Raw genomic sequence first — 24,867 nt, forward strand, 5'->3', positions numbered from 1 at the left:
AGCAACAGAGAGCAATGACGGGGTCGCACATAAGCGTAGGCTGCGCATTAAGGGCGCCCGACTTTATGCTATGCCTCGATGGAAAGTTTGCCTGGGCGCCTGCAAAACAATGGTGCAATAGCGCGCAGAGGCGCGAGCCACATCTCGTTAGCACATCCCGGCTGGAGGACGGTGCGGAAAGCAGGGGGTCGAGCAGCCTCTGACCAGGCTCCCCAACCCGCTGAGCCCATGCATGCTACCAACTGACGGCCGTGCATAGATGCTTCCGCGGGTACATCGACCGACTGGGAAAGCCGGCCTAGCAGCAAATGTCCAAGAACCATCAGCCGAACGAGGGAGGCATGTAGTCGTCCCCGAGACGCGTCCTTCCCTGCTCCCGTTGCCCGGAACTCATCGTGGCTCCCGTCTCCTGGATGGCCCCGTCATGCACGACTTGACAGGGATTTAGCAAAGATCTGGGTGTAGAATCCCCATAACCGATTGTAGTTATTACTGGGGAATGTCCGCCGAGTGGGCACATGTCTGCTCTGCTCTTTTACGACTTGCCCTTCCAGTTTCCCCATTGGTCCCACAAACCCATCACCATCATCGCCTCGCCTCTTCCTTCTCCTCGTCCCATCACCTGCAGCTTGCAGCTTGCAGCTTGCAGCTCTAGTCGAGCCCTATCCAACACTGGTCCGGCGCATTCCCCTTTGCTACCCCAGCCCACTGCTTTCCTTGTGACCGTCCAAGACCGAGGACACGGCCATATCAAAAAGGTATTTTGCCAGACCTTTTTTTTTCTTTGCCTCTAAATCCTGTTGGCATGCATCAGGCTCCACCTAGGCTTGTCAACCGCCGCCGCATCGGCATTGATAATGCGTTGGCATACCCAAGTGCCATTCGCACCTGTTTTGGTCCTGCACCGAATTACCACCTTTTGTCCGTTGTCTTGATTTCCTCGCCTCTTCATCAGCTTACCCTAGTCTCCATGTAGGCCTATCTCAATTGCAACACCAACCCCATTTCCATAACGTGCTCCATCTTGCTCCGCAAATCGAGGCGCCGTGTGTGGGCTTACCAAGCTATTCGCTCCAGCTGCCCTTCCGCACAGTTGAGCTCCCGCTGCTGACGCGGCGTTTGAGCGCACAGTGGCCAAACTATGCAGAGCCTGTCTTTACCAGGTCCGACCTCACTCCTTTCTACGCCATTTGGGCGGCCTGCAGAAGCTGAAGACGGCCTGGCCAAGTTCCGGTCCAAGTTCAGTCCTCACAGGCCTGAGCATCAAGGTTACCCATCCCCGCCCATGTCAGAACCTCATTCCCCATCTCGTCGACCAACACAGCCCGTTGAATCCGCGCGCTATTCCTATCCTCCGGCTGTGGGCGTTTCCCAAAGGCAGGACAGTCTGACTCAACCACCTGCTTCGTCATCAGTATACGAGCCACGATCTGGATCCATCTCGCATAGCCTTCCCTCACAGCGACCGCTGTACCCTGGAGATCCCCAGCATCGGGGCCAAGCGCCTCATTACCACCACGGCCGTGCCCTCGAGCACCAATCCTACGGACATGGCATCCCGAACAGCTACAGCTATGGCTACCAAAATGCCAGCCTGCCTCCTTACGCTGGACTTCAGCACACGGGGCCAATGGTGCAACAAGGCGCCATGATTGCACCACCCCCAGCAAGGCCAACGAAACCAGCAAGAAGAACAAAGGCTCATGTTGCATCGGCTTGCGTCAATTGTAAAAAGGCGCATCTCAGCTGCGACGTTCAACGACCCTGTGGCCGTTGCGTCGCTTCTGGCAAACAGGTTAGTTTCCCATAGAATGCATCACGCTTGTGCTTTGACAAGCTAATCCATCTCCTACAGGACACATGCAAAGATGTGCAACACAAGAAGAGAGGAAGGCCGCGGCTGAGAGACGACAGAGAGTTTACCAGAACAGACGAGGGGAGAGCACCGCCTAGCCAGCTCTTGGGCGCGCCGCCTACCTCTGAAGCACCACCACATCAGCCTCCTTATGGCGCGCCATTGTACCGGCCCTCCGACCAGCGTGTTCTGGGGGGCACTGCGCATCACCGAGATGTGCCGAGCGCCATTTCGCATCCGGGTGCGCCGGCAACCAGAGATGCCACCAGCAATGTCGGCGACTACGGCGGTGCAGTGCTACCTCCTTTATACAGTGCCGGACCGAATGCGGCCTACCAAAAACTGCCGGTCGCGTATCTGAACTTGGATCTGGTTATTCAAAAGACCAATCAGGCTTTCGCAGATTTGGTATCGTTCCTGGGAGACATTAGGGGTAAACACCTCGGCGATCTTTTGGAAGCGCGACAGAACGAGAGTCTGCAGCGTCTGCGCAACGAATTGCGCGATGAACGCGACGAGCGTGAGCCAACCTATATGGCGCCCATTACCCCGGTTGGACAGGATCCTATGCGTGCAGTGATGGAGTCTGTAGCTGATCAGGATATTGACCATGTCACCCAGGGCTTTACAAGCAGGTCCATTTTTTTGAGTTTCCGGGTTCCTGCCGGTGGGCAGTACCAATCTCTGCAAGTCCAGATACGGCTTGCAAAGACGTCACTGTACTTTGTCACCCTGGTTGTTTGCTCACCACCAAGGCTGACAGCTCCACCTCTTTTGACACAGCAGTTGGCCCCTCCGACACCAAGACATGGCTCACAGAGCAACTCGGCGCCAACGACGGCTACTGTCACGCAGTTTACGCCACACCAACCTCGTCGGCCATCTTCGACTAGCTCCGCGCCCAACTCACCCTTCTTCAATTTTTCATCTATCCGTACTTCACTCCCGGCCTTCAGTCCTAGCTCTTACAGCAGCAGTCCCTCACGTCGGTACTCGCCAATCGCTAGCGGAGCAGAGTCAGCATATTTTCCAACATACCAACCGCCCCCGCAGCTCACTTCAAACACCTACCCCTCCCCTTACGCGGTAAATGCTAGATTGCCAGCGGCGACGTCGGAGCCACTCAGAGAGCCCAATCGTCCAGCACGCCTTGAAGGTTTACACCTGCCACCCATACGAACTGGGCCGCCACCACTAGGTTCACCTTTACACATTGAAACTGGGCCTATCGCTCTGCAACACGAACGCGAACGTGTGAGGCCACGAGATTCCCCTCCGAGCGGAGCCGAGCAACGAAGGCCTGAGTCTCCTGAGACGGGAAAGCGGAGGCGCTTGAATATCCACGAGGTACTTGAATAGGAAGGAGAGAGTAGCCATGCGTACCTGAGACGTACGTGACATGCAAGGGCAATGGAAATATCTTTTGCCAAGCTTGCGGCGGGGTTCAAGGCAGGGACTTTATGTCTCAACAATTGGGCGTTGTATAGCGATGGTGTAAGACGGGTTTCCCTGGTTCGACTGAAACGGTACAACGACATGTGCTACACACGGGACAACGACAACTGGTACTCCCGAGCTGGTCATTCTTTCTTCGATTTCGTCATCGGGTCGTTGGCATTCTTTTGCGGTTCGTCAATTCGCTTCGCATAGTCCCGTGCATTTATCACTCGCTCTTGTTGTTCACCCATCTGCGCTGGGTTTGCCATGGCACGTTCGCATAGCATAAGCACCTTGGGATACCACACTGGCTCTTCGCTTCCTCTTATTCTTTTTTCTTCTCTCCCCGTGCTTTCCGATTCAACTCGTTTTTATCGCTCTGCTCCGCGATTTACCTCGTATTCGTCGGTCGTTGCTTCCCTTTGTGGGCATGATAAGCACCCTATCCATGCTTGAAAGCAGCGGCATCCAACGGCGTTTTGCCCCATTCCAAAAAGAAGAAAAAAGGGACACGGAAAGACACATACCTGTTTGCCCTTTATACATGGGACCACGGGCTAGTTTTGTACTACAGATAGGGGATCCGTGCGTTCGCGTTGGTGTTTCAGCATGTTGACCGGGATCCAAGTCGCTGGAACACTTTTGCATTCCTTCAACTGCGCTTTCTTTCCCAGCATATATGTACTCGCACTCGCACTCGCTTGTACACTGTCTCTTACTGCAAAACGGTCGTCGATTGCGAACGTTTTTCCTTGTTCTCGAGAGAGTAATGCTCGCATCTTTGGGTACGCACGGCTGTTTTGGGGAGGGGTGTTGCATTTCGGTTCGAGGGATCTGTCTGCATGTCCCGGTCCTTCTGGTGCGCAATGCAGGTCAGCAAAGATCACAACATGTGGGGGCTGATGGTGCCGCTCTTCTGGGAAATGCCCTTGTGAAGAAGGGCGGGCGGAGAATCATCCATAGAATGAGGCGAGAGGCGTTTTTTTTTCCTTTTCTATTCCTGGACCCTTTTCTGCCCATTATACTCAAGGCCTACCGCCGGTTTGAAAGTCTACACATATGCGGCGTCAATAGTAGGGGCTTCGCAAGAGGCAAGGGACCATTTTTCTTTGTCAATGGGAAATATGGCTGCTAGGCCAGTTGGGCGGATGATACCCTTTTCCTATCACATCACGTTTTATCGACATCATGTATACATAAAGAAGACATTTCTCATGGTAACAGTAGTAGAGCTAGCTACGCTATTTACACTCTGTATATATAAGAATCATACAGTAGGTACATGGACATTTCGTCTCAGACAAGCCGTGTTAGTCGTGTGTTACATACAACTTGTTTATGAGTTGCACAAGTTGACCCGCAGTAGCACAGGGCTTTCAGAGTGAAACGCTACTGCTCACTTGCGCGTGCTTTGACCAGAAGTATAAAGCATCCCATTTTTTGGGTCTACCAAGTGGCTGTGGCAGAGATAAGAACATGAGAGAGGCTCAAGAGGTGGGTGAAACATGGGTTTCGTGAACTTGTCGTCATGATTACAGAAAGTATATGCAGAAGGAAAAACAAGTGGGTATCGAGGCGTGGAAAGGCAATCGGAAGCAGTCGGGCGTTCGCCGCGTCTTGGATGCTCGCTGCGAGGTTCTCCGGGTGGAAAAAGGCGGGCTATATCCGCACATGCAAGATACAGGAGTGGTCAGCTGGTGATGCGCAAATAGTCGAGATCGCGTCTACTGCGACACATTCAACCCAGAGCCTTGACCTTCTTCTTCTTCTTTTTGGTACCATCAGCAGCTTCGGGCTTCTTCCCCTGCTGAAAGTCCCTCCAACTGTTGATCCTGGTATCCCTCGTCTTCTCCCAGGCCTCATCCTGCTCCCTCTTCCTCTTGCGCTCCTTCATCTCCTCTTCTTCCTTCTTTTGTGCCCTACCCTCTTCGCGCATGGCGGCCTTCATTTGCCGCTGCTTCCGCATCTCGTTGTCCCTAATCACCCAAATGACCTTCTGCCTCCACTCTTTGGCAAACTCCTCGCCACGCGTCTCCTCGTCGTCGGCCGTGAGCTTCTTTTCGCGCATGAGCAGCATACGCGCATCGGCAATGTTCTCGTCTAGCTCGGCCCGCAGTTTCTCATCGAGTAGGACAGTCTGGGCTTTCTTGAGGCGGTCAAAGGCATCGGGGGCAAGCTCGTTCTTGGTCTTGTCAGGATGGATGAGGAGTGACTTGGCACGGTAGACTTTCTTGATATCGGATTCGGGGACACCGGGCTGGAGGTCGAGGACAGCGTAGGCGTCAAGGCTGAAGACGCTGCGGATGCCTATAGCTGTTAGTGGGCTTTTTGAGTGTATGCGACCGCGACTTACGCTCAATCTCAGCGTCCTGCGAAGAGTTAGCCATGTCGTATATAGAGCTGGTGGATGCAAGTTACCTTATCCATCTCCTTTCCGATGCCCGCAAGCTCGGCATCGATATCGTCCGTCATGCTGAAGTTGTGGGCGTGTTATTCTACAGCTATCAAGCTTACAGCCTTCACCTGCTACCAAGTACAGGTCCAAGTCAGTTCGGGCCGGAGGGGGAAGTTGAAATTAAATTGGAATCGCAGAAAACGAGTGTGATAGTATTTGGGGTATACCAAGTACTTTTCTGCGCAGTGCTGGGTGGATGATGACGGTGACTGGGAAAGCGCGAAGCTCGCCATCAGACGCCTAGCTGGATCCCCGCGGCGAAGAAGAGCACGGGCCGTTCGCACGTCTCCACCAAAAAGTTCTCTCGCGATGCGACAGCACCAATCCCGAGTCGCGCTCAAGACACGATACAGCACTGAAATGGTTGCGCCTGGAATTACTGGTCGCACACGGCCTACCAAGGTCAAGAAGCGTGAAAACCTGCAAAAGAGGAAGCGTGACGATGTCGATGTCGAAAAGCTGGAACAAGCCGTCCAGGCACTGGTAGGATTGCCAACACATTCAAGACGCATGCTGCATAGTTGGCTGGCTAACTGACTGACTGATTATAGGATACCAAACATGGCTCCTACAAAGACTTCACCGACCTACCGCTATCTGATCCGACCAAGCAAGGCCTCAAGTCGTCGCATTTCGCCGTCATGACCGACGTCCAGGCAAAATCCATACCGCTAGCTCTCCAAGGGCACGACATTCTCGGTGCAGCCAAGACTGGAAGTGGAAAGACTCTCTCTTTCATCATACCTGTGCTGGAAAACCTGTATCGGCTACAGCATATCGGGCCAGACGCCGGCTTGGGCGCGCTGATTCTGTCCCCAACACGAGAACTCGCAATTCAAATCTTCGACGTACTACGTAAGATTGGACGGCATGGGCATATGTTTGCGGCTGGGTTGTTGATAGGCGGCAAGAGTTTGAAAGACGAGAGAGAGGCTTTGACAAAGATGAATATTCTGGTAGCAACACCGGGCAGGATGCTGCAGCATCTGTCGCAAACAGCAGCCTTTAGTGTCGATGACCTGAAAATCCTGGTGCTGGACGAGGCAGATCGCATTCTAGACATGGGCTTCCAACGGGATGTGGACGCCATCGTTGAATATCTTCCCAAAGAGAGGCAGACGTTGCTCTTCTCGGCCACACAATCCAAGAAGGTCTCCGATCTCGCACGATTGAGCCTCCAAGAGCCCGAATATGTATCAGTACACGCCGAAGATAAAAGTGCAACGCCCAAAGGTCTCACTCAGAACTACATCATCTGCCCGCTGGAAGAGAAGCTGGACACATTGTGGAGTTTTATACAGGCGAGCAAGAAGTCCAAGATTCTCTGCTTCTTTTCGTCTGCTAAAACGGTCCGATTCGTCTACGAATCCTTCCGTCACATGCAGCCCGGTATACCACTACTGCACATCCACGGTCGCCAGAAACAAGGCGCTCGACTCGACACCACGGCCAAGTTTTCGGCAGCCAAGCACTCGTGTCTTTTTGCAACGGATGTTGCAGCTCGAGGTCTAGATTTCCCCGCGGTTGACTTTGTGATACAAGTCGACTGCCCGGATGATGTGGATACTTATATTCACCGTGTCGGTCGAACAGCACGATACAACCGAGAAGGGCGTGGTGTGCTGTTCCTAGCACCCAGCGAAGAGGAGGGCATGTTGAAACGGTTAGAGGCGAAGAGAGTGCCCGTTGAGGCGATCAATGTGAGACAAAAGAAGCGACAATCCATCAAGGACCAGCTACAGAACATGTGTTTTCAGGATCCGGCCCTGAAGTATCTTGGACAGAAGGCGTTCATGACACACGTCAAGTCGATCTATTTGCAAAAGGATAAAGAAGTCTTCAAACTGAAAGAGTACAATCTAGAAGCCTACGCTGCTAGCTTAGGTCTTCCGGGAACACCTAGAATCAAGTTCTTGAAAGACGACAACAGCAAGCAGAGGAAACAAGCATCACGACAAACTATCGAGGTTTCAGACTCGTCAGATGACGAAGAGATTCCCAAGGCAGATAAACCTGTGCGAACCAAGTACGATCGCATGTTCGAGCGGAAGAATCAGGATGTTCTGGCAGAGCACTACCAGAAGCTTGTCAGGAGTGGAGATGAAGGGGCTCCGACGGACGACTTCAGCGGCTCTGGGGCGAACAATGCAGCCGATGACGACTTCATGGCCGTCAAGCGAAGAATACCGGCTGACGATGAAGATGAGGACCTCGGTGATGGCCAAGGCCTACAAGTTCCCCCAGGAGGTCGTATTGTCCATATTGCGGGAGCCTCCCAACCGTTGGTCATTGACAGCAATCGGCGCGAGAAACTGCTACAATCCAAGAAGAAGCTTACAAAACTCATGGACAAGGGCAAAAAGCTTATCTACGACGACGAAGGAAATCCTCACGAGGTTTACAAACTTGAAGACGAAGAGCAATTCCGTGCCAAGGGTCTGCCCGAAGACCAGCGACAGAAGTTCATTGAAGCAGCACGAGAGGTTGTGGAGACTGCTGATGTCGAAGATAAAGCAACAGCAAGAGCCAAGAGGAAGGAGAAACTGCGCAAGCGCAAAGAAAGGGAGAGGAATGAATTGGCAGGAGGCGATGGTAACGATGCTGGTGTGGAACTGTCAGACCCTGGCGAGGATCTCCTGGCAAACTTTAGGGCGGATGCGGAATATAGTGATGATGATGGTGAGGATGAGGATGTGGAGGGAGAACAAGAAGAGAAGCCCAAGAAAGCCAAAAAGTGGTTCGAGTCTGATTCAGAGGATGAGGAGAAGACGAAAAAGAGGAAGAAGGCAAAGGCCACACACAGGGTGGAGGAGCCGGAGACGCTAGAGGACATGGAGGCTCTTGCTGCTGGTTTGCTGGGCTAAGTGCTGCTGAAGTTTTCGTTGCTTAAATACCATATATTTATGACGATGAGTGTTAGCCCTCGCGAAGATCAAGATGAAATTGACTCGATAAATTCATCAGCTTGCTGCTTAATTTCACAGGTACAATGACTTTTGTCGCCGTTTTGGTCATTCTCTTCGCCCAAAATAGATCTGATCAATTAAGCCGATCGAAAATAGCGGGGGTACAACATGCAACGTCTTTTGCCTATATGCAGCATTGCATCACCCCTTCGTACCTAGCCCGACGGCCTGGTTCATGTATTGTCTGCCTCAATGATGTAGATCCGTTCCATATGCCCGCCATCTACATTCATAACACGGGCATCAACTCAGACCCGCGTCTGTTGGGGCCATCTATTGTGCATGAGTATAGTAGTCTAGGCGAGGTGATGGGAGTAGATATAGTATTCCATACCCTACTCGCCGTCTCCAGGCCAGGAAAAAGATCAGCAGTCCAGTCCTTCTCTTACCTTCCAAGTTAGTCTAAGAGATTGATATCCTACGCAGTCAATCTGGTCTTACCAAAGACATCAATCCGCCATAATGCACCTCCCTCTCGCCCTCGTCGTCACACTCGCTACTTCAACTCTTGCCATCCCAGCCCCCACACCTGTACCCACACCTGACTCATCCTCCCCCCGCGCCGCCTTACGAGGCAGTGCACGAAACGTCTACCTCACAACCTGCACCACGCGCTCCCTCTCCGCCGACAGCACCTCTTCGTCCGCCATCCTCTACAACAGCGGCGACACTTCGTCTTCCAACCCTTCCGACGTCGGCACTGTGTTGTCTGAGAGTGCTATCCAATGGGCGGGTTATACGCGACGCGTGCCGCTAGGCTCCGGCATCTTTGAGAGCAAGATTGACAAGGGGGCTGAGACGCTGGAGAAGAGTCAGATTGCGGGGTCGGCGAAGCTGAGACGTGAGCAGTTTGTTTGTTTTAGGGATGGGGTGAGTACGTTTAGGTTTGCGGGTGGTGTGTTGGGGGCGGAGACTACGGTTTGTACGGCGGAGTTTTGGTGCGCTAGTATTGCTGTGTAGAGAGGGGATGAGCAAAGGAAATGGAATAATGGGGGGTTGAAGGAATGTTGAGACTGAAGTTTTGTCGTTGCTATTGCCATTGAGATTCTTCGAGCCTTTTGGTTGCTAAGTTGTCGCATGATGTTTGTCTGCCACTCAGCATCGTCTCCTTAAGCCAACATGTTCATGCATATGCTTTGGCTGACACACCTGCCATTTACCTGTCCATCGTAATCTCTCCTGTTGTAGCACTGGTGGCAATGGCAATGGCAAAGGGGCGAATTTGCATGTTCGCGTTGCTTAAAGCGGAAATTATCGAGATAAGATGGGGCAAGAGTTGGCAATCTCGAAGAGCTTGCTCGACAAGTGGATCTCGCGAAGGGACACTTGCCAATTTCGGATTCTGCTCCCAACATCCAATTCCAAATCCCAGCCATCAACTTCTTCTTCATGAGTGTCTACTCGGAGTACTTGGCGAAATCAACGAACGATGTCGGAGAAAGATATTCCGCCAGGGCGTCCCTAAGGCGTCCAAAGACCAACCCCACTACTAAGACTGTCCCCTACATAGCTGTATGTACAACCTACTAATCTCCAATCATTAATTTCTCCGCCGCCAAGTACTTAGTGATCCTTACCAAGGTTATCTCTTGCCTAAATCGTCTATGATGAGCATCCTTCCATGCGCGGAAATCTTGCCAAAAGCTGTTCGAGACCGCGGAGTGGAGTGTACTGCGACGCTACCAAGCGAGAGGAATATAGACGTGCATTGCAATGACCGCGGTAGTGCCAGATCGGGGGCAAAGTGGACATAGGCGCCATCCTTCCATGGCGTATAAGTAGGTCTGTAGTGCAAAGCAATGGGAAGCACTCCAGGGTTTTCGGTTCCGTTTCTTCAGGGTCAACAGTTCGTAACGACATTGCTGAACCTTTCTTCGCCATGCATCTCCCGACTTTGTCTCTGGTATTGGCTGGCACAGCATTCGCAGCCAAGAATACCACTCGGCCGTACTCAACATGGATGGCTCATTCCTTCCGGTCGAAGAACCAGACCATTGACAATCACTATGTTTCCGCAGTCATTCATGAAGGCTATGCGAAAGCCGCCATGGCGCAGAATGACACGGAGCTTGCAGCGTTTGCCGCTGGTGAAGTTTCTTCAATCGTCTCGGCCAACGGCACCCTCAAGGGCTGGAACTCGACCTTCTACACGCTCGACGACATCCGAATTGGCAACAACCTCCTCCACGTGTGGAACTCAGAAGGTCGCAAGGACAACAAGTATGTCATCGCGGCCAAGGGTCTTCGCGAGCAGCTGAACCGATGGCCGCGCACTCCTGAGGGAGGTTTCTGGCACCGGGCGCCCACATACGAGAACCAGATGTGGCTAGACGGTCTCTACATGGCCGATACCTTTTATGCGACCTACACATCCTACTTTGAGCCAGAAAACACCACAGCCTGGAACGAAATCGAGTTGCAATTCGACCAGATCGAGGAGCACTGCCGGAACAAGACATCCAACCTCCTCAAGCACGGCTTCAGCTCGGACAAGTCGACTGTTTGGGCTGACCCAATTACTGGGGCCTCGCCCTACGTTTGGGATCGCGCCCTCGGGTGGTACTTTGTAGCGCTCGTAGAGGTGCTGGAAGTGTGGCCTAAGACGCACGCCGGCTACTCCAAGCTCCTCAACTACTACACCACACTCGCCTCTGGTATCAAGGATGTCCAAGACATAAGCGGTGGATGGTGGTTGCTGATGGATGAACAACTTGCTGGGCTGACGGGAAACTACATTGAATCGAGCGCGACTGCTCTATTCACCTACTCATACTTGAAGGGTGTTAGGCTGGGATTGCTGGAGCAAGCGTACCAGGACACAGCGGTCAAGGCGTGGGACCTTCTGTTGGATGAATTCATCCAGTACGAGCAGAATGGCACACTCAGCTTCACCGGTACTGTCACGGTTGGAAGCTTGAAGGGCGATGCGTCGTACGAGTACTACACCACCGTTCCGCTGCTGGTGAACGATGGCAAGGGTGCCGGGCCATTTATGTATGCTGCGTCGGAGATTGAGTTGGCTTGTTTGGATTAGACATAGAGTACATCTAGGCGATTGTAAATAGTAAAGAAGTCCTAGATAAAAGTCTTCAAGGTGTTGTAGTGCAACGTCTGACAGCTCCAATAACATGGTGCACGCTATTCCTATCTAGCCAAATCTCACCTCACCTAAGGTGTCCGTGCACGCAATGCCCGGATCGGAGTAATGCACACCCCACCTTCACACCCAACCCACCTTCAACACCACATAACTCCACTAATATGGATTCAATCCAGGATGCAATTAATGCAATCGAATTGCGTGCTCCCGGAGAGCATTTTACGTACTCGGAAATCGCAAAAAGGTTCAGTGTTGAGCGATCAACGCTGGCTAGAAGACATCAGGGCAAATGCCAGCCCCGCTCAATTGCACATCAAATCCTTCACCCACAACAAGAGAAGGAGCTTGTAGAGTATATTCAGGGGCTTACAGCACGTCGTACACCACCTACCCGAGAGATGATTAAGAATTTCGCAAGTACTATAGCTGGAAAAGGGGTTAGTGATACCTCGGTATCCTCGTTTCTTGACAGAAACTCCCCCCATCTAATCTCACGTTGGCAATCCGGCATGGATCGCCAGCGCCACCAGGCTGATTCAGGGGCTAAATATAGCCTATACTTCGATCTTTTGCACCAGAAGATAGAGGAATATAAGATCAAGCCATGGGATATCTACAATATGGATGAGAAGGGCTTTCTAGCTGGAGTTACTGGTAGATCAAAAAGGATATTCAGCAGACGAATGTGGGAGAAAAAGGAGGTTACTACAGCTCTTCAAGATGGCTCGCGTGAATGGGTAACCCTCCTAGCTTGTATTTGCGCCGATGGATTAGCACTACCCCCAGGCCTTATCTACCAGAGTACCTCAGGGGGGCTTCAATTAAGCTGGGTACAGGATATCAGTGAAGGAGAACACTCAGCCTTCATTACTTCATCTCCATTAGGCTGGACAAACAACGAGATAGGGGTCGCCTAGCTCAAACAGGTGTTTGATCGATTCACCAAATCTAAGAGCTACTCCTCCTACCGATTGCTACTCCTAGATGGCCATGGATCTCATGTAACTTAGGAGTTTCTTGAATTCTGCGATCAAAACAAGATTCTTGTGGCTATCTTTCCCCCCCATTTAACCTATACCCTTCAGCCATTAGATGTTGTAATGTTCAAACCTCTCTCAACTGCGTACTCAAAGGAGCTATCTAACTACCTTCACAACAGCCAGGGGCTTCTATCAGTTAAGAAAGGAGACTTCTTCCCCCTTTTCTGGAGAGCCTGGGTGTCCTCCTTTAAGAAAAACACTATCCAAAAGTCCTTCATGGCCACAGGGATCTGGCCGCCCGATCTAACCTCTATACTTAAAAGATTCAACCGCAACACCCCTGAGGTATTAAGCTTAGATAAGAGCTCAGCTTCTGTACTCAGTGGATCAGACTAGCGTAAAATTAAGGCTCTAGTTAATCAAACAGCAGCTGATAAAACAAGTAAGGAGGTGAAGAAACTACACAGATTACTCCATCACATCTCAACCCAAAACGAGCTACTCCGCCATGAGATAAAGGGACTAAAGGAGGCCCTGAGTACCAAGAAGAAGCAGAAAAAGAAGAGCTACCCTTTAGATCTTCAAACTAATCAGGATGGGTATCATAGAGGAGCTGTTTTCTGGTCGCCAAGGAAACTTCGCCAAGCCTAGGAACGTAGGGTAGTAGAAGAACGTGAGAAAGACGAGTTACAACTCCAAAAAGCTCGTAGATTAGAATTGAAAGAGCAGGCTAGGTTATACAAACTTCAAGTAGCTCAGGAGAAGCGTGTGGAGCGGGAGAGACTCAAGGAGGTGCGCGAGAAGGAGAAGGCTGAAAAGATGGCTGAACGGGCACGTGAAAAAGCAGCTCGCGACTCACAAAAGGCTATTCAACAAGCCCAAAAGAGTAAGCGCAAGGCCTCATAAAGCTCTACTCAAAAGCAGAAGCGTTAGAAACGCGTTGTTGCTGCTACAGGTGCTAAGGAGTCCTCAGGGGCTGCACCAGCTGCCCCACACCGAACACCAACTTTTAAGGAATTTGGGACCCTTATAAAATTATACGATTTTTACATCATTTTAACGGCACGGCGGCCTGTAACTACCTCAGCTAAATAACCGCTTTCTGCTCTCGCGGAGGTGGTTAGAATGGCTAATGTAGAAACTCCAGAGAGGGCGCCACGGAGTGCCCAACCCCCCCATACACGATCAGAGGAGCCTGAGAGCCCTATTAATACTGACCTGCGCGGCAACAAGAGGAGGCAGCGAGCACATACTCGTGCTGAACCTTCTATCGGTAGCACTGCGCCCACCTCCTACAATCAAGCTGTCTCTGAAGCGGTCCGCCAGCGGATTCAGGCAGCCCAAAAAGCTACAAACCTCCACCACTCCATCATAACGGATCTAGCGACAGCTGTCGACAGATGCCTTGGGAAGTACACCGACCCAGACGGAGCCCGTGTGGCTAAGGACCTTCAACAGAAGGTGCTAAGGGCTATTAACACCTCCCTAATCACGCCCCTAATCACGCCCCCAAACTCAGGGAGCGACTCTGACACTACGCACCGCTCCTGGGCGGACGTAGCTAGGACCCTGAAAAATCCAACCCCCCAGCAAGGGGGGCCGCTACGACGAAAGCGGCCACGGCTGCCCCAAAGCAGCTAGCTCAAACTCCTAGGCGACCTCTAAACACTGACAACCGTATCCTTATAGCGGTTGGAGCGGAGGCTCGGCTCCAACGGGCATCACCATTTGCGGCCCGCATGGCTATTGTAAAGGCGATTAAGGAAATTACCCCCTCCGACATACCTACGGCAAAACATATCAAGACTGGCTGGGCGATTACGCCCCGCAACGACAAAATCAAGGCCCTGCTTATGGGGCAGGAGAATCGCGAACTCATGATCCGAGCGGTAGAGGGCGAGAGCGCAAGACTACCTGAACGATGGGTGAACTATGCAGTCCAGGGCGTAGAAAGCTCATACCGCACTATCACAGGGGAAAGTATACCCACCACAATAGACGATATAGTCAGCGAAGCTCTGTCCCAGACAGGGATCGAACCGGCGAGCTGCCGGCCCTCCAGACATGGACCCACGGAGGGAAGGACAACCTGGATTATATCTTTCACCAGACCCGTACGATCGTTTCGCCTATTTGGGACGGGCGACTACGCGCACGAGATAAAGAAGAACTCACCTGCAATGCTGCACGACCCAGGCTGCCTAGGGTACTGCAAAACCAGCCGCTGCACAAGGCCAGCCCGCTGCACGACATGCAGCAAAACAACGGCAACTCACCAGGGACCACACGGAGAACAATGCAAAGACACACCAAAGTGCGCCAACTGCCACGGCCCATTTCCAGCAACCCACGACAAGTGCCCAGCAGCCCCAACGAGGGCGAACGGCCGACTCATCCAACCCACAAAGGGGGAACTAAAAGTCATTAGGGAGGCGGGTGACCGTGCTTCTGAGGCAATGCAGCCAGCTAGAGGAAGACAGACAGGCAGCACGGTCGAAACCTCCATTGAAATCACGGACGGCGACATAGCTAATACTACTGAGCCTGTGGGAACACCTACGGACGCAAGTAAAAGAAGCCGACAAGACGTAAACAACCTAAACACAGCCACTGTTAGAGAGCCCGCAACCACCCTAGGGACTAGGAGGTCTAAGAGAACAGCTGCAACTACGCAAGACCTCAACCTAGCGCGAATGTCTGCTAGAAGCGTGCAGCCTAGCACCGCTGACCAAGACCCTAATACGTCATCGTCTGAGCACGCTGACACTGAAATGAGCCTCGGATCTAGTGCGTAATGAGGGCACAACCCGCAAATTCACCCGGCGAAACCACGCCACACCGACACAGACAAATGCAGGTATGCTGGGTGAATGTGGCCAGAAGCTCGCCTTGCCACATTACAGCCTTAGAACGTGCATGGGAAGCAGACATAGACATAGTATGCATCCAAGAACCCTTTACTCTCACTGGAACCCGGACCTCTACACACCCAGGATTCCATATGATATCGCCAGTGATAAGCTGGAACAACCCCACAACGTGGGGAACTGACCGACCACGGGTGCTCACCTATACCCGTAAGAGCCCAAATATAAGGGCTACTCTTATACACCCACGCATCAGCCGGGATGTGCTATGGATCGAGGCCAACGGCTACCGCATATTGACTGTTTATAGGCAGCCACAGAATGACTCGACATTTCAATACCTCACAGCTTTAACGCCACCCCGTAACTGCCTTATAGGGGGTGACTTAAACGCCCGCCATGAACTTTTTGAGCCCGGCTCCACGTCGGCCAATAGGGGGGCAGAGATCGCCCGCTGGGCCACTCAGAACGACATACCCTACATCGGCGAGGCAGGTAACCCAACACATCGGGCGGGACACGTGCTAGACGTATCCTTCTCAAATATACCCTTCGCTAGAACGACAGTCCGCGAAGATATGTATACAGGGTCAGACCATTTCACCCTAGTGACTGTCCTTCCAAGCCGAGGGAGAGCGGTGCTAGAACAGCATCACTACCGGGTCCACGAGAGAAACATAGATAGGTTTGCCGGGCTAGTTCAACTCTACACAGTAGGCGTACAGCCAATCAGCAATAGCGCCCCAGCGGACGTAATCGACGCAAGCATAGCTAGAATCACCCAAGCTATAGGAGATGCAATGCACGCGGCGGGAACACCAAATAGAGAAAAAGGCCACTCCGCCCCATGGTGGACAGAGGACTGTAGAGTGGCGTATAAGCGGCATATCCAGGAAAAGTCGGACTATGGCCAATCCCCCTCAGAAGCCACCCGTGCGTTCCTAGCTACGGTACGAAAAGCCAAGAGAACGTACTGGCAGCAGCGCATAGACGGCTGTAATAACGACAAAGATCTATACAAGCTAGTAGGCTGGCATAAACTATCATTCGACCAACGGGACACCCCACTTGTAATCGAAGGTAGGACAATCACAGCACCACTCGAGAAAGCTGAGGCACTTAGAGAGGCAATCCTCGACCGTTTTTCGGCGGAGGACGACCTCCTAGAACCACCGCCTCTTGACAACGACCCGCAAACCACGCCACTACCATGGGACACATACATATCGATGGAGGAGACTGAACGCTACGTGATTGGAGTATCTAGCACCTCCCCAGGACCCGATCAGGTGACCGTCCGACTCCTAAAGGCATGCTGGGAACACATTAGACACCTAGTGCTAGGCATCTACCGGGCGTGCATGGAACAAGGCCACTACCCAGCCGCCTGGAAGACGGTAGAAGTGGCCATGATACCCAAAGTCGGGAAGAAGGATAAGTCCTCACCCAGATCAATGAGACCAATTGCCCTATCGTCCTGTCTAGGGAAGGGACTCGAGCGTATCATAGCAAGGCGCATAGCACACACAGCTATGGCTTTTGACATCCTAAGCCCACAGCACGGTGGAGCGCTGCCAAAACGCTCTGCGATGGACCTGGCGACCGCATTCACACACGACGTGGAGATGGCTTGGTCAAGACACGAGCATGTCTCTATGCTCACGTTAGACGTCCAAGGGGCGTTTGACGCGCTACTGAAAAACAGGCTACTACACCGAATGCGGCAACAAGGGTGGCCACCCCTACTCCGGAAATTTATCCAGAACTTCCTGTCGGAAAGGAGGGTGCGAGTACGCCTAGGCAATGTCACTACACCTGTACATCGAGTGGCCTGCGGCACCCCGCAGGGATCGCCGCTATCACCGGTCCTATACACCCTATACCTAGCTGAACTACTCAACCAGGACCGAAAACTCCGGTTCGGGTATGCCGACGACATCAACCTATACCGGGTCTCCCACTCTTTAGACGAGAACGTCGCACTGCTAGCAGAGGACCTCAAATCTATCAATGAATGGGGAGCTGCGAACAAGATCACGTTTGCACCAGAGAAACGGGAGCTGATCCACCTCACGCGCCAGAAAGGACTACATGCGCCGCCAATCCAATTGGAAGATCAAACAATTCACCCTATAGCCCCTGCGCAGGGGGGAAGCCAGACAGCGCTGCGCTGGCTTGGGGTGTGGTTTGATAGGGGACTAACTTTCAAGAAGCACGTCGCAGAAAGGGCGGCGCAAGCTAGGAAAGTAGCGAACCATCTCCGGAGCCTCGCCAACACAGCCCACGGCCCTCCAGCAGGATCGCTACGCAAGGCAGCCATAACATGTATCCTGCCCATACTACTATACGGAGCCGAAACATGGTACGAGGGCAGGACGAAGAACCCACGAATTGCAAGGGTTTCCCGTAAACCCACGGTCAGCACTAGGGTAGGCTGGCACCTAACCACGATAGATCAGGCACTAGTAGCAGCCACGAAGGCAATCCTCCCTGCGTGGAGGACAACACCAAACGCAGTACTGCTAAGAGAAGCTGCGATGCCGTCGGCACAGGTGGCGCTGGAGGAGGCTAAGCTCCGCTTTGCGGTTCACCTACGCACGATAGACGACAAGCACCCACTTACTAATAGAACTACACTGCCACTAGTCATACGAGGACGCGCAGCGGGCAACCGACGGATACCAAGATCGAAGGTTCAGCGCGTAGCACAACTGCTACCCGCCACACCCCGAAACGTCCTAGCCAGCCCTCACTTTTCATACGGGTCGAGGCAGGACCCAACGCAAGGGCAAGGAAAGGACATTGCTGCCCAGAATTTCACCATCTGGTGGGAGTCTCTTGGACAAGAGACAATCACTGTCTTCTCAGACGGGTCTGAACAACAAATCAACGGTACAAGGGTGGTCACTTACGGGTACGCTATATACCAGGGCCAGGCCGCCGTGGCGACTGGACAAGGCTCACTAAATGCCCTTAGCCACGTCTTCGATGCGGAGGCTATAGGCGCGTGCAGAGGACTCAAACACGCACTACAACTCTCACTGCCTAGCCAGAGGGAGATCGTACTCTGCATAGACAGCACTTCGGTAATATGGGCATACGCGGAACCGCCCCTACCTCCTCCCAATGGGCGTTCCTCCAAATCCATGGAGCTATGGAGGCCTACAACGTGAAAACGCGGTGGGCGCCGGGACACATGAAGATTGTTGGAAACGAGCTCGCCGACCAGCTGGCTGACAACGAGGCCAAAGACCCGCACCAGCCATACGGCATGGCCGCCTCCCCCACAAGATCCGGTATACGAACAGTAGGCCGCCGCCTCCTCGAACATACAAGGGACACTTGGTGGAAGGATAAGAGCAGTAGGCTATCAGCATGGTACACGCAATGGCAGCTGCCATACGATACTAGGCGCACGCCCGCAGCGTTATGGCTACCCCGAAGGATACTCGCGAAAGTCCTTATGATACGCTCAACGCATGGCGACTTTGAATGGTACCACCGAAAATTCAACCACGAGGATACCTCGAAATGCCTATGCGGCAGGCCCAAGACGCCAGAACACCTAGTGTTCTGCAAGAGAGCCACAACACACTTCAAGAAGTGGCCTCTACGCCCTATCGTGCCCCCTCGCACAAGACAGGAAGGCCTAGCGTACCTCGCGCAATTAATAGACCAGCCACAAGAGTTCGAGACCTTCGTGAAGGTAACGAACTCCTTCTATGACGAGTGATTTCTATTTTTGAATTTCACAAAGACCCGCTGAATTCCTTGGCATTATTCAGTGTAGGATTCGCGGCAAAACGCCGCATAGATGCCACAACCCACACGCTCTCTTTTAAAAACTTTCATTGTATCTTAAATTGCCTCTTGTTACTTTTTCGTTTCTCTCTCTAAAAAGTAGTTATTGTACTGCATCGATCAAAGGCGCAAGCCACGAAATACTAGAATATTGTAGGAAAACGGCTTCAAATGGCGGGAGTCCTTTTCACGAACATGTATATAGGCAGGACATCACTCCCCTTAGATACAAAACACCTAGGAATAGGTTCCACGAGGCAAGTGCGACAGCACTATAAGACCACGGCGGGACCCGCCCGAATACCCTATGGGAGGCTACAGATAGGGCGTTAAACCATAATCAACATCAACATCAACCAGCTGCCCCAGCTCAAACCACCCGCCGCGGCCGCAACGTCAACCTTCCAGATAGATACAAGTAGCGCAAGTTAATCGCAAGCATCTAATTACTTCAAATCTATGATATCTCGCGATAATAGCTATTGTGGGTGGCTCTATAACCTTATTTTTCTAGAGTTTTAGTGTTGATGGGGTGTGCATTACTCCGATCCGGGCATTGCGTGCACGGATACCTTAAGCCAACCTCACGACTTCATCTGAAAGTATGAAGCACGTGGTACAATACAAAAAGCATCCTCGTGTGCTTTTGAGCACGCCTTTACATTCACGGGCGCAACCATTGTAATGCCCGACAAGTGGGTAGTAGCTGCCAAAAATAAGATCCGGAACGGGTTCCCCGAGCAACCAAGTGGAGCCACGAGAACAGCCGTCACGTCACGTCACGGCCTCATAACAGCTGAGCCAGGAGCTGAAGTGCAGCGGCGGTGTGCCCGTGGATCTTGCTAGAAGCACGCGTGTGACGTGCGCTAAGGTCATGGCGCTGACCCTGTGGGATATTTCTTGACCCTTGGGTTGCTTGCTTGTTCACCAAACTAACAACGTACAAACTCACCTAGTTACCCAACCTACGTCTAATGCAAGTATACCGACCTCACCCACCCGCCTAACACTACTCTAACCTGGACCAGTGCCACCCAACAACCTCATCATCCACAATGTCCCTCGTATCCTCGGCCGTCTCCCCCAGCGCCACAGCCCCTTCCTGCTCCACGGCCGACTTCACCCAATTCCCCACCAAAGACGTCTTCTGCGCCGTCGGGCAGCATATCCGGTGTCCCCTCCAACACAACCGACGCCCTCTCCAAGTGTTGCAAAGATGCGCCTGTCGAAGAATTCAATGGCAAATGCGGATACTACTGCCTCAGCTACGGCCAGAATGTTGGTGACTTGCAGAACTGCTTCATGAAGGAGGGCGTGAACCCAAGCCAGATATTCTGCTCGGGAAACAACACAGCCGAGGCTACAGGTACACCGAGTGGAAGTGGTGTTGCTAGTAAGACGGGTGCGGGTGCGAGCAAGACCGGGACAAACGCGCCGGATAAGACGGGTGCTGCGTCGGCGGTGCAGGCGCCACAGGGTGTGAGTAAGGCAGGCTTGGGTATGTTGACTGTATTGGTTGTCTCGGCTTTTGCTGGTACTCTGCTGTGAAGAGAGTATGGTCATGAGACATGAAGTTTATGCACATGTGAGAAATGTAGCTTTGATGCTCACGAGAGATGTCTGGTAGTTCGTTCAGATACCAATCAGATCTTCCACCAGGTCCTGTTTTTGGTCACTTCTTAGTTACCAGCTTGGAAAAAATCTTCTTGATTACAATTACGCCATCTGGGATACAATATCGCAACGTCCAAGCTCCATCTACACATGTTCCTTGACAGTGTGTACTTCATTCGAGTGCGCTTCGCCGTTTTGAATCAAGACATGGGTCGTCTTCATAATCCCCGAAGATTGAGGCCTTTTGTTCAACTCCAGGATGCAGCACTCGCTCTCATCATCGGCTATGGTTTCTCGCTCTGCCTGACTCTTTGACGTGTGCTGTGAACCACGGGATGCAGTGTACTGGCTAGTGTGTTTACCGAGACCTGTAGCGTAGCTTTCTGGAATGAACTTTGAGAAGGACCCGAGTATCGTTCTTCGCAGGGGTGGTAGGTTCGCAATGATGATGCCGACGCAGACTTCGTTGATGCTGCAGATGCTCAGGTCAACGGCGTCCCATATCGATTCCTCCGAGTCGAGGAATTTCATCGTCATTGGTATTTTCGCGATGGAGAGCCCGATTTCACTGTTATAAATAAGTTTGATATTCGAATAGAATCAACAACAGGCATGCTTACACAAGCGCAAAGAGGAAGATAATTCTTGCACCCCATTGAGCCTGTTTGCTGAGTTGCACGCGTCTGAGGTACACAACGGGTGCGGCAGCAAATATCTAAATAACATCAGCTTTCTCCTCTCAAGCAAAACCTCGAAGTGACGTACCAAGTTGGTAAAGATATTAGACGCAATATAAACATATATCAATGCCTCGCCAACCACCTCTGGCCAGCACTTCCCATAAATGCTAGCGTCCCACCGCGAGTAAAACGGTCGACAAGAGGCAAAGTGTAAAACCAGCATCATGATGAAGTTGCACGAAACTACAACGGCCACCGACACCCAGATGAAAAACCGGTAACCGCGGCCAAAGCCCAAACTCATGATATATGCGCAAATCGAGGATTTGACTAAGAACAGGGCGTACACATTCAAACACTGTGTTATGAAAATGTACCGCAGTTCATTCGATGTCCGGCCCGGCTCGAGCCACCAAGGATCCTGCATCAGACGGCCTTGGCCACTTTTCGCTGCGAGAACAGCATATGGGATGCAGCTTAGGAAGTTTAGGATCTTGAAATAGTCAGTCGACTTGGGCGCGCCATAGTTAGTGGTCAGAGAGATGCACGTACTACGCCTGCCAACATGAGCCAGTCGCTCAAACCCAACCATATGTTTATCCGGAATCGAACAGCTAGCCGCCAGAGCGCCATAACTGTGCAAAGTGTGGCCATTATGGATGCAGTGATGATTAGTTCACTGCCCCGGTTAGGCCATGCCGATATGGTTTGTGATGACTTGGCCATTGAGGAATATGCACGCGTTGAACATGAAAATCGGGAGTATCTTGAGTCGTTTAGAAAGTAAAGACACACAATCCATTTTAACACAACACCCCCCTTCTCGAGAAAAACCATCAGTCAAGAAATTGCTCTCTTGCATTAGGGCGTGTTCGATCAACATGTATGATCTTCTGGGCTGTATAAAAAGAAAATCTCCTGACGAGGGGGCTTGCATACACGTGTACGGTAGCTGAGGCTTTTTTCGCAATTAGGGCCAATAGCAGAGCTCGATGAGTTGATCTGTCCTATCACCTCTTCTCACACTCATTCACATGTCTTCCCGTTTCCATCATTGATCGTCTGTAAAGAAATGTTACTGGAACATAGCTAACGAATATCTCTTTCTTCTAGTCACTGGATCAGGCGACAGCAAACGGCTCTCTAGGTGTCACTATCTCAAGCCTCTCCAATAATGAATTCGGGAACAAGGTCAGCTTGGGGGTAGTAACAAGCGACGTTGAGGTTGAACCAACATCGTGCGCGTTCAGACAGGTCTCAACCATAACACCCCCCCCCCTCAAGAGTCAGTGCTCATCTGTTACCCACCCACGAGGCCCACTTACCAGTCGAACCTACAGATGTAGATTTGATCAGCACCGGATACAAAGGCTGCCGTCCCAGGAGGCAGGTGTTATGTATTGGAACGCCGACGGGGGCAAAGGTGCGGGGAAAAAGCATACAAGTCGTCATCATCGCATGCTTGCATCTTCATGGTAGAAGTACACCATACTGGAGACATAACTGCCTTCTGGAAATGCAGAACAGAAAAAGGTTGGATTCCGCGGCATGTTCTCCAGCTTTGGTCACGACCGAATCCGGTATAGCGCACTAGCTGTCCCACCCAGCCAGCAGCATACCCCACAGTATTCATTCGAGCCGCCTTTTATAAGAGCAAGCAATGTATATGAACAATATAGGTCGACCGGAAATCATCGTTCTCACTATAAAAAAATTCATAGTTGCATAAAACAGGTTTTTGTACCAAAAGGATACAACCCCGATGTCTCCCAGCTGCGGTAAAGCGCGGCAACTGCTAACGCACGATTAGATTAGCATTATTAGGCACTGCGTTGTAGCTCCCGCTCTCGTGTGGGCCTCGGGAGATGGCGGTTCCAACATCTTAGTAGCCCCGCGGGCCTCTGTCCCAAAGCCGTTAGCGGGGTGAGTGGAGTGAGTCTACCCAGGACTGTATGGCAGCGACGGTCATGACTAGTATTCTACCGTACCCAATATTTACGCAGTGTGTAGCGGTAACCATCTTCGGTACGTTTACTCCGATGGCTAATGTATGGGAAGAGTTAAATTATTCGCACTGCTGCCGGCAGATAAAGATGCATTAGAGGATGGATGCAGGGCGAAAGTCGCATTACGCCCCTTCTAGGGTAGCTCGCTTGTTAATTTGAGAATCATGTGGGGAGGTATCTTTATCTCGACTCCTCTGTTACTTTACAGTCTTTTCCGAGGCTGCTATGCACAGCAGGTCTGGCATTTCTGTGTGTTTGACTCCGCATATTCTTCGAGGACCTTGATTCAATATGTATGCGCTTATCATTCTCTCCTTATTTGTTTTCTTAGCGCTAGCAATTACACTGCCTCAAAAATATGACTATATCGTTGTCGGTGGTGGTACTACCGGACTTGTCGTTGCAAACAGACTGAGTGAAGATCCGAAGAGTAAGTCCTCAGCTCGCCTGACATTTCAAAAACAAGATCATTGACAGCATGAACTAAAGGAACTGTTCTCGTGATTGAGAATGGCGCCCTCGGTAACAGTACACTTTCCAGCATCCCCGGCAACTCAGGAGGTATTAACCTCGCTGCCATGTACGACATGCATAGTGCGCCAGTTCCAAACCTCGGAAATCAAAGCTTCTTGGTAACAGTTGGCAATGTTGTAGGTGGAGGTTCTTATGTCAACGGTATGCAATTCGACAGGGGCGCTGATGCAGACTACGATGCGTGGGGTGAACTTGGGAATGGGGACTGGGATTGGAACGGGCTGAAGCCTTACTTTATGAAGAGTAACCACTTCGATGCACCGCATGAAGACACAATCAAGGCCTTTGGTATGACGTACGACACGAAGGCTTATGGAGATGGCCCGTTGAAGGTATCCATTCTCGGCCATTACTGGTCACCAAATTCCGTCAACAAGGACACGGGTATGCGTAGTACATCACGTACCACATACTACGATGGCATCGTGTCGCGTAAGAACCTGAAGCTGTTACCCAACACCACAGTCCGCAACAATCAATTAAGTGGGTCCTAGAAGGTTCAGATTGGATTGATTGATTACCGCTTTAAGCCTAGTAGTTACCTATAGGAGTTTAAGCCCTACCTAGATAGG

General features: G+C 51.8%; 13 protein-coding genes across 13 annotated transcripts; 11 read left to right on the forward strand and 2 right to left on the reverse strand.

The window, feature by feature from the left end:
* Positions 1–1,141: 1,141 nt before the first annotated feature.
* Positions 1,142–2,748, forward strand: PtrM4_012740 (uncharacterized protein; the record flags this gene model as incomplete). Its single annotated transcript, XM_066103066.1, has 3 exons — positions 1,142–1,795; positions 1,856–2,574; positions 2,619–2,748. 3 exons carry the CDS (start codon positions 1,142–1,144, stop codon positions 2,746–2,748), a joined length of 1,503 nt encoding a protein of 500 aa, XP_065965268.1.
* A 2,826-nt stretch (positions 2,749–5,574) lies between these two features.
* On the reverse strand, positions 5,575–5,764 carry PtrM4_012750 (uncharacterized protein; the record flags this gene model as incomplete). Its single annotated transcript, XM_066103067.1, has 2 exons — positions 5,575–5,661; positions 5,711–5,764. 2 exons carry the CDS (start codon positions 5,762–5,764, stop codon positions 5,575–5,577), a joined length of 141 nt encoding a protein of 46 aa, XP_065965269.1.
* A 292-nt stretch (positions 5,765–6,056) lies between these two features.
* On the forward strand, positions 6,057–8,611 carry PtrM4_012760 (SrmB, Superfamily II DNA and RNA helicase; the record flags this gene model as incomplete). Its single annotated transcript, XM_066103068.1, has 3 exons — positions 6,057–6,230; positions 6,299–8,248; positions 8,540–8,611. The coding sequence occupies 3 exons, from the start codon at positions 6,057–6,059 to the stop codon at positions 8,609–8,611; spliced, it is 2,196 nt and encodes a 731-aa protein (XP_065965270.1).
* A 564-nt stretch (positions 8,612–9,175) lies between these two features.
* PtrM4_012770 (Atrophin-1 multi-domain protein) lies at positions 9,176–9,673 on the forward strand (the record flags this gene model as incomplete). The annotated part of the gene is made up of 1 exon (XM_001931214.2): positions 9,176–9,673. The coding sequence occupies one exon, from the start codon at positions 9,176–9,178 to the stop codon at positions 9,671–9,673; it is 498 nt and encodes a 165-aa protein (XP_001931249.2).
* A 919-nt stretch (positions 9,674–10,592) lies between these two features.
* Positions 10,593–11,747, forward strand: PtrM4_012780 (unsaturated glucuronyl hydrolase protein; the record flags this gene model as incomplete). Its single annotated transcript, XM_066103069.1, has 1 exon — positions 10,593–11,747. One exon carries the CDS (start codon positions 10,593–10,595, stop codon positions 11,745–11,747), a length of 1,155 nt encoding a protein of 384 aa, XP_065965271.1.
* A 227-nt stretch (positions 11,748–11,974) lies between these two features.
* On the forward strand, positions 11,975–12,730 carry PtrM4_012790 (uncharacterized protein; the record flags this gene model as incomplete). Its single annotated transcript, XM_066103070.1, has 1 exon — positions 11,975–12,730. The coding sequence occupies one exon, from the start codon at positions 11,975–11,977 to the stop codon at positions 12,728–12,730; it is 756 nt and encodes a 251-aa protein (XP_065965272.1).
* Positions 12,731–12,913: 183 nt separating this feature from the next.
* On the forward strand, positions 12,914–13,699 carry PtrM4_012800 (uncharacterized protein; the record flags this gene model as incomplete). Its single annotated transcript, XM_066103071.1, has 2 exons — positions 12,914–13,138; positions 13,445–13,699. 2 exons carry the CDS (start codon positions 12,914–12,916, stop codon positions 13,697–13,699), a joined length of 480 nt encoding a protein of 159 aa, XP_065965273.1.
* Positions 13,700–14,532: 833 nt separating this feature from the next.
* Positions 14,533–15,588, forward strand: PtrM4_012810 (uncharacterized protein; the record flags this gene model as incomplete). Its single annotated transcript, XM_066103072.1, has 1 exon — positions 14,533–15,588. One exon carries the CDS (start codon positions 14,533–14,535, stop codon positions 15,586–15,588), a length of 1,056 nt encoding a protein of 351 aa, XP_065965274.1.
* Positions 15,589–16,460: 872 nt separating this feature from the next.
* PtrM4_012820 (uncharacterized protein) lies at positions 16,461–18,833 on the forward strand (the record flags this gene model as incomplete). The annotated part of the gene is made up of 1 exon (XM_066103073.1): positions 16,461–18,833. The coding sequence occupies one exon, from the start codon at positions 16,461–16,463 to the stop codon at positions 18,831–18,833; it is 2,373 nt and encodes a 790-aa protein (XP_065965275.1).
* Positions 18,834–18,856: 23 nt separating this feature from the next.
* Positions 18,857–19,393, forward strand: PtrM4_012830 (uncharacterized protein; the record flags this gene model as incomplete). The annotated part of the gene is made up of 1 exon (XM_066103074.1): positions 18,857–19,393. One exon carries the CDS (start codon positions 18,857–18,859, stop codon positions 19,391–19,393), a length of 537 nt encoding a protein of 178 aa, XP_065965276.1.
* Positions 19,394–20,516: 1,123 nt separating this feature from the next.
* On the forward strand, positions 20,517–21,009 carry PtrM4_012840 (TT-ORF1 domain containing protein; the record flags this gene model as incomplete). The annotated part of the gene is made up of 2 exons (XM_066103075.1): positions 20,517–20,615; positions 20,668–21,009. The coding sequence occupies 2 exons, from the start codon at positions 20,517–20,519 to the stop codon at positions 21,007–21,009; spliced, it is 441 nt and encodes a 146-aa protein (XP_065965277.1).
* Positions 21,010–21,219: 210 nt separating this feature from the next.
* PtrM4_012850 (uncharacterized protein) lies at positions 21,220–22,409 on the reverse strand (the record flags this gene model as incomplete). The annotated part of the gene is made up of 4 exons (XM_001931216.1): positions 21,220–21,643; positions 21,696–21,790; positions 21,841–22,248; positions 22,308–22,409. The coding sequence occupies 4 exons, from the start codon at positions 22,407–22,409 to the stop codon at positions 21,220–21,222; spliced, it is 1,029 nt and encodes a 342-aa protein (XP_001931251.1).
* A 1,643-nt stretch (positions 22,410–24,052) lies between these two features.
* On the forward strand, positions 24,053–24,789 carry PtrM4_012860 (uncharacterized protein; the record flags this gene model as incomplete). The annotated part of the gene is made up of 2 exons (XM_001931217.2): positions 24,053–24,191; positions 24,251–24,789. 2 exons carry the CDS (start codon positions 24,053–24,055, stop codon positions 24,787–24,789), a joined length of 678 nt encoding a protein of 225 aa, XP_001931252.2.
* Between the last annotated feature and the right edge of the window lie 78 nt (positions 24,790–24,867).

This window comes from Pyrenophora tritici-repentis, chromosome 1, assembly GCF_003171515.1.
Source record: "Pyrenophora tritici-repentis strain M4 chromosome 1, whole genome shotgun sequence".
NCBI classification, from domain to species: Eukaryota; Fungi; Ascomycota; class Dothideomycetes; order Pleosporales; family Pleosporaceae; genus Pyrenophora; species Pyrenophora tritici-repentis.